At 37.0% G+C, this 8,033-nt stretch overlaps 1 protein-coding gene across 1 annotated transcript; it reads left to right on the forward strand.

The window, feature by feature from the left end:
- Window positions 1-3,316: 3,316 nt before the first annotated feature.
- LOC122004685 lies at window positions 3,317-6,682 on the forward strand. The gene is made up of 2 exons (XM_042559535.1): window positions 3,317-3,466; window positions 6,014-6,682. Exons 1-2 carry the CDS (start codon window positions 3,317-3,319, stop codon window positions 6,680-6,682), a joined length of 819 nt encoding a protein of 272 aa, XP_042415469.1.
- Window positions 6,683-8,033: the final 1,351 nt, after the last annotated feature.

The following is an 8,033-nucleotide window of genomic DNA, read 5'->3' on the forward strand; positions in this document are numbered from 1 at the left end:
GATATTGCCTGTACGGTCAACAAACTGAGTCGTTTTACGAGTAATCCAAACGACACCCATTGAAAAGTATTGATGCGAGTTCTCAGATATTTGAAATATACTATGAACTATGGATTACATTATGGAAAATATCCCGCTATGTTGGAAGGATATTGTGATGCTAATTGGATATCAGATACAAAAGACTCCAAATTCACTAATGGATATGTATTCACGATCGGTGGGGGAGCAGTATCTTGGAAATCCACTAAGCAGACTTGCATTGCTCGGTCAACTATGGAATCCGAGTTTATAGCACTAGACAAAGCAGCTGAGGAAGCTGAATGGCTACGGAATTTCTTGGAAGATATTCCGAGCTGGATGAAACCTGTGCCTGCCGTACTAATCCACTGTGATAGTCAATCGGCGATTGGAAGGGCACAGAGTAATATGTATAATGGGAAGTCACGACATATACGTCGTAGACATAATACCATTAGGCAGTTGATCTCGAATGGAGTGATTGCAATCGACTATGTTAAGTCCAAAGATAATTTGGCAAATCCTCTAACGAAGGGGTTGAGTCGAGATCAAGTATACTGCTCATCAAGAGGAATGAGATTAAAAATCTACAACTGAAAATGACTGTAGCGGTAACCCAACCTTGTTGACTGGAGATCCCAAGATCTTGGTTCAATGGGACAACGAAGTTACAGAAGTTGTGGTCCAGCACATTAGATAGTTTATCTCTATCCCAATCCTAAGATGAATTTGTGCTGTCCTACCTTATGTAGTGAGGTTAAGCTTATGCTTTTAGTGACTTCTATACCTGATAAGGTGGAGTATGGTAGGATACTCTTGATAGAAGTGTCACCTATGTGAGTGTGAAGACAGGCCGCTTCAATGAAACACTCATGAATCCAAGATGGTATCCATAGCCGAAACGGAACCAACCATGAGAACCTAAAGTAGGTGAGATAGATCTCTGTGTGGGTGTTATTGTCTAAGTATACACCAACAGCTGAGCAGTTCAAGACATCACGTTCACTGCGCAGCCTAGTATACTCGATAGCATTTCACTACGGAAGGTTTAAAGCCACAAGCTATCTCTCCCGATGTAGTGACTTATCGATTGGACTCTTGTAAAGTGTCAGCATGCATACACGCATTGCATTAATTTCCATTCATATGGGAGATTGTTGGATATTGGGGCCTTAAATGGATCAAAACGATTTTGAGGAAGGAAGCCATCAATTGTCGAAAGTCGTAATTGACTTCAAAATTGAAATCTACGATTCGCGTAGATAGATTTAGACTATTAATTTGCTCAAAACCGATTAAGGGTGAATGAGAAATTAATGTTTAAAGTCGGCCCAAAATAACATTTATTATTCATTAATAAAGTGCATGGGAGAATAGTCCCACATCGGAAATTCTCGATGTATATTCTCTACTTATTAATGAAGATGTGTTAATGGAGTTAACACAAAAATAAAAGGACAGGTGCTCCCTTAGCCCAGGGCGAGCAGGTGCTCGCACCTGTGAGCCCGCCACCCGCCACGTGCGCACGTGCGCAATGGGCGCTTTGTAGGCGCACTAGAGCGTTGGATCGCAAAGAGTAACGATCTGACAGCTTGGGATGAGACTTGATCTGAAGCATCGAATCAATGGATCCAGATCCGATGGCCGATGACAATAGGCGGGATCTGAGGGTCACAACTCCTCAGATCTGATGGATGAGATTGAAGTGAGCTTGGAGAAGGGTTACAACCCTTCAGAATGGATGATCTACATCGATCCAACCCAAAGAACACATCCACTCACCCAAAGGACACTCAACCTCTTCTTTCAGTATAAATAGAATCCTCCAGATGATGGAATATTAACTCAATCCTCTCTTCTCTTCCTCAAGCATTCATCTCATCTTGTGCATTCAAGAGTCCAAGAAGTCTACTAGAAGATTCGCTGGTCTCGGAAGTCGGAGTGCTACGATTCCGAGACGTTCGTCGTCGTTGTATCTTGGGAACGAATTGCAACAATCCGTTAAGCACTGTAGCGGAGCAATATCGTTTACGGAGATAGTGTCGAACACTAGCCTCGACGATCAGTTTACATACTCCAGAAGCTACTCGGGATAAATATCTTCATCTGTATTTTACCGAATTGATTTGTGCCTTCATTGTTTTCTGTATTTTGCCAAATTAATTTTGTCTAATACATCCATATTTTATCGAAGTTATATACCAAAGACTAGGAGTGAGCACAATTTTATTATGTTGTAAAATATGTTTCACAATTATGGAGAGGGTACTTGTGCTTGCTTCATTTGGTTTCTTTATAGATGGAAAAACCCAGTTTTTGTTCAAAAAGGTTTAATGGGAGGACTTCATGAAGGCATGTTGATGACATTTGATAAATTGTTATCTTAGACTTATTGTAGCAGGAATAATTGGCTTGGCTGAGGAACTTGACTTGCTACTTCAGTCTATTATAACTTTTGGTGGCATATGAGTTATGCTTTAATTTTTTTTGGGGATGAACAAGCTATTGTGCTATTGTTAGTATTAATATTTTTCTTTTGTCGAATTTATCATTTTTTTTTTTTTTTTTACAGGTGGAGCTAGGGTGAGCAATTAGTTCAAAACTGAATCGATTAAATTAAATAAATCAAAATAAATTAAATTGAATTTTTTGACAAACCAAATCGATCAAATTTATTTTACTGTCAAAATAGAACAAATCAAATTGATATAAAATTAGTTAATTTAATTGGTTACTGAATTCATTGATATGTGAATTGACGGAGAGTTTAGTATTAAATAGACAAAAAGAGTTCTTTGATTGTTGTTCTAATCAATGATCACAATTATATTTATTGTTTCTGCATTTACCTTTAAAGATATTCCAGTGTTTTTTTAATTGACATCATGTATCTAATTTATGTCGATTAATGTTGGGGTGATTTTTAGATCAATAAAATTTTTTCATTGATCACCAGGATAAATCATGAAACACTCGCAACCGGCAACTCAACATTCTTAGGTCAACCATCTATCAAGAAAAATTCATCCATTAATTTACCGAAGCTTAGACTCAATCCATAGATCCATTGATGTATGATAAACTATGAATTGAGATGATATGTGATATACGAGAGATATAAAGGAAATATATGAGTGAAGTGTTTAATCAGGTTTTTATAAGTATTCCGGGTAAGTTTTGATGTGATCAACCGGGTTAAGTTAGGTCATGTTGTATTTGATTCTTGTATCTAAGTGTGTAAGAAATTATGAGCATAAGAAGTCGAGTGGAAGACGTAGCTAGTGAGAAGGATGACATGGGAAGAGAGTCGACGGGCTTAATGCATTCGAAGGACGAGGTGCTGTGGAAAAATACATCGGCGTACGAGAAGGACGTGTGTGGCGTTTTTGAGAGACGAGAAGTCAGGGAGAAAGACTGCTCGAAGAGAGGTCGGAGTTGGGTTAAGGTGAGTCCAACTCTGGATGGCCAGAGAATCACCAAAGCGACCGAAGCAGCAGCCTGATAAGTCAACTCTGTGTTGACTTATGTAGGTGCCTTGACCAAGTTCAGGTGCCCCAACAGGGATAAAATATTATCATCAAGCCGTTGAAGAGCCGTTATGAGCATATAAGGCGCCTTGTTGGAGCGCCCGGACCAGGTCCAGGGGCTCGGAGATATCATATCAGCAAAATAGCTAGTTCGACCAGTAGGCTATAAATAGAGCTCTGGTCCTAGGAGTTATGAACAACACTTGACAACGAATACTACACTATTATTTCCTTATTCTATAGTTCTTTTCTGAGCTTTTAACGTTTGTAAGATGCTACTCCGCGTTCACCAAAGGAGTCATTTAATGAGCTTTCTATACCTTAGATTAGCAACCTCCCCGATTGCAAATCAAGTAAATCTTTTGTCTCTTATTCTTTATTTTATGTTTATTTTTATTAATTAAACTAACATGTGTCTTTGCTAAAACTGGAAAGCAAAAGAATTTGATAATCTGACTTGCAAGCTATTCACCCCCTCTAGCCAGTTACACTTGGATCAACAAGTGATATCATAGCTCAACCTTCTCAGAAAGACTAACAGCCGACTAAAACAACACAGAGATGACCGGAGCGAGTATTCACCCGTCAAAGTTCAAGGGAGATTTCGCCATATGAAAGAAAAGTATGAAGGTATTTTTTAAGATTGATTTTAAAATTTTGTTAACTATCAAATATGGATTTGTAGTGCCACTCTGCCATATTTCTTTGTAAAACTCATGAGTTAGTTGCAAATCATGCTCATTCGGTTTAGGTTATACCGTATCATTCAAAGTAATCCTCAATCTCAGCGACCCGAGGAATCCGTTTGGGTCTAGTTGACCATCAAAATTGGTGGCATCTAGTTTTACTCGATGGATATAATATCTATTTATGGTGTAAGTCAGGTCTAACGTACTCTAGATCAAATTTGGATGTTTTGAAAGTAGTCTTCCTCATCAATGACTGATTGATGGTTCTAAGATGATCGTTCCTTAGGTGATTGTTGAGCTACGTGGGATATGTGGTCTGTGGGCTCATCACTCATATACTTTAGCAGCTGGTCGATTATACAAGCAGCATGAACTTTAAAACATTTTAGGTCTTCTACTCTTGACCGGAGGATCTTAAGCTCCTCTGCCACAAGTTTACATCTAGCATCTATTTCTTTAATGGTAGGGTTTCTCCTTATATATAGCCTATTTGGATATTCGACATGTGATAGGATTTATAAATTACACGACATAATAATTTTAAGGAAATAAATTAGAAAATAGAAATAATGAAGAGACAAATAAGATAATTAACATATAGATAAGATGATTGAAAATAGGGGCAAAGTAATTAATGATGAGACAATTATGAAATTAGATAAATAAAATGACTTGAAACGGTGACAAAATAAGCACGTAATCAAATAAAGATGATTGTAAAATATATGGAAATAAATAATATGTTAGTTGAATATATAATGCATAGAAACTAATTAGCCTACTAAATTCAAACAATTAGTAATTATTAAGTGAGAACGATTTTATCGAATTAATGTAAGCCTCTTTGTTAAAAATTTACGCGACGAAATACATGTATTTTGGAAAGGAGAAAGTATTGATGCCAAGTGCCAACCAAAAGAAAGTATTGATGTTGGTGAGAAAAAGAGGTGTATAACTCGATTGTAATACCAATTGACGTAGCATAGCAGATAAACAAAACATGATCCTCAATTTTTAAGTAGAAAAGAAAAGTGAAAATTTAATTAATTCGGATGATTCAATTATATGGCTTTGAATTTCTTTTATAGACTTGGCTTAATAATAAATATTGAAAGAAATATACTAAATAAGGATAAAAATGATAATTTAATAGAGATTATAATCAATTCTCTATTTACTACTTAAATAAAAATTACTAATTACCAAATAACAAATAAATTAAATATCTAATTATTATAATCATTTTATTCTTTTATTATTATTATTATTATTATTATTATTGAAATGTGAATTTGAAATCAACTTCAATTTTTTCTTTTTTTCGGTATTATTTAGAAATACTTAAAATTATTTGTTACACTTACACTAATATTACAATTGAAACAAGTATCTGTACTATTTAACTGTCAAAAATAGTAGTAGTCTATGATTTATCTTTTCTATATTAATCTGAAGATAATTTGACAGAGATACTAACGAATCATCTTTTATCATCACAATTGAAACAAGTAAATAGATCAAATATTATATTACATAAAACTCCTAAATCAAAGTTAATGGAAGAATAGTGAACATATATTTTAGATAGAATGATGTAATACAACCATATGAATGGAACCATTCTAATGGAGGATGAGTTGAAAATTGACGGCTTCCAATTGAATATATATATATATATATATATATATATATATAATCTCGTTTATGAAAAAGAAAAAGCATTTTGGACCGAATGCTCTGACTGTTCAAATCAAATTCCATCGATGATGGTTCCAGGAAGCAACGTTTTCTTTTCTTCTACTTGATTCCACCAAACTTCCACGCGCCGCACCTGCCTCCCTCTTTCCCTCCCCTACATTTTCTCCCTCTATAAGTAAACGCAGGCCCCGTTCCGCCCTCTTCCAACCGAAGACAGACTTCTTATTCTTCTTCCTTTGTCCCAACCCCATGGAGAAGTCGTCTCTCGCCGCCGCCTCTCTCGCTCTCTCTGACCCCATCCTCCTCCTCTTCCTCCAGACCCTCTCCTTCTGGTTCTTCCTCCTCCGCAAGCTCTCCTACCGCCGCTCCGCCGCTCCCAACCCCCGCAATCTGGAAGATCGCCTCGATCTCGCGCCCGAGGACGTGGCGGCCGTCATGGAGGCCATCGGCGTCGCGGGGGATGGCGTGGACGGAGGGTTCGAAGGGGCGGGCGACTTGGCCGGGATGTTCGGGGAAAGGGCGCCCAGCCTCGAGGAGGTGGAGGCCGCCTTCCAGGTGTTCGACGAGGGGCGTGATGGGTTCATCGACGCCGCCGAGCTGCGGGGCGTGATGGCCAGGCTAGGGCTCGCGGAAGGGACGGGGATCGACGCGTGCCGGCGGATGATCGCGGTGTACGACAAGAACGGCGATGGGAGGATCGATTTTGAGGAGTTCGTTGACTTCATGGAGACTACCTTCGTCTGTTGATGATGATTCCATTCATTTTTTTCTTTATTTAAGAGAATAATTAATTAATTATTATTTTCTCTTTTTTTTTTTTCTCCTTCGTGTTGAATCTGTTGATATCGAAAACGGAGGATTTGATCCATCAAAAGTGGGATTACAAAACATACTTATGTGCATGGCTGCGTCTTGTTCATTTTGATGAATCCATTCAAAGAAAACAATTGAAACTTAAAAAGTGATTTTCTTCTCGTATAAGAAACAAAGTTGCTACAAAGGTTACAAATGCGATAAAAGAATTACTAACAAATGTTACAATAAAAGAATCAATATCCACATAGTTCACAAAGGTTACAAATGGTGCAGTCCAATATAAACTAAAGCAAAAAAATTTCATTACTCAAAGCCCCTTCGGCAACTCAATTATCAGAATTACTAACACATCTAAGAGAGAACAAAATGGGCACGATACACCTAAAGGAAGTGCGGCAAAGAGTCCTAACTCAGGGATATATAGATGGGAAAACTACTTCAAACTTGAAATGGACTATATCTTGCTAGAATGCGAAATGATAATTGTAATATCCAACTTATCAAACATTAGTTGTGACTTAACTAGATTATCTCAATAAGATTGAGAACTTAGAGACATAAAGTTATTAACTGCATCATTAGATGGCAATAACTACATCATTAGATGGGCAAAGAACAAATTGTATTGTTCATCTAATAATCCAAGAGTTGCATTCAATATAATTGGTAAATGTTACCTATCTAAATAGTCAAGTTTTAGATGATTAGCCAAAGTTAACTTAAAAAAATGTAAAATATGGATCTTGGCCCACTAAAATGTAATAATCTCTATTGAGTTTATGGCCAGTAGTATAGATAAACTATATTTACCTATATCCATAATTTGCTCTTACCCAACCTTACAATTTAATGGGGAATCATTTATTTAATTAAAGACATAATTGAGTGAATCTATTTTATGATACTTATTTTGCACTTATTATTGTAGATTACCATGTCTACAAATACGTCAAATGCCCTATCATTGCGATATGTTCTTGTGAAGGACAAACTCAATTAAGCTAATTTCTTGGACTGATACCAGAATTTGAAATTTGTTCTCAAACAAGAAAGGACACTATATGTCCTAGAATAGTCCATTCTTGAACCACCTGCTTCTAATACCTCTCGTACTGATAAAGATATGTCAAATACCCTTCCACTGCTTGGAAGGTACTTAGTGTCAACCTCTCGAGGATGACATTGTAGGTAGAAGATGTGTTCACAATGATAAAGGATGCTTGTCAAATCCGTATTAGTAGTTCCTCCCCTAGGGAGAGGAATAAGTTAATCTGACAGATCG

The sequence above is a fragment of the Zingiber officinale genome, chromosome 7B, assembly GCF_018446385.1.
Source record: "Zingiber officinale cultivar Zhangliang chromosome 7B, Zo_v1.1, whole genome shotgun sequence".
In the NCBI taxonomy this organism is placed as follows: domain Eukaryota; kingdom Viridiplantae; phylum Streptophyta; class Magnoliopsida; order Zingiberales; family Zingiberaceae; genus Zingiber; species Zingiber officinale.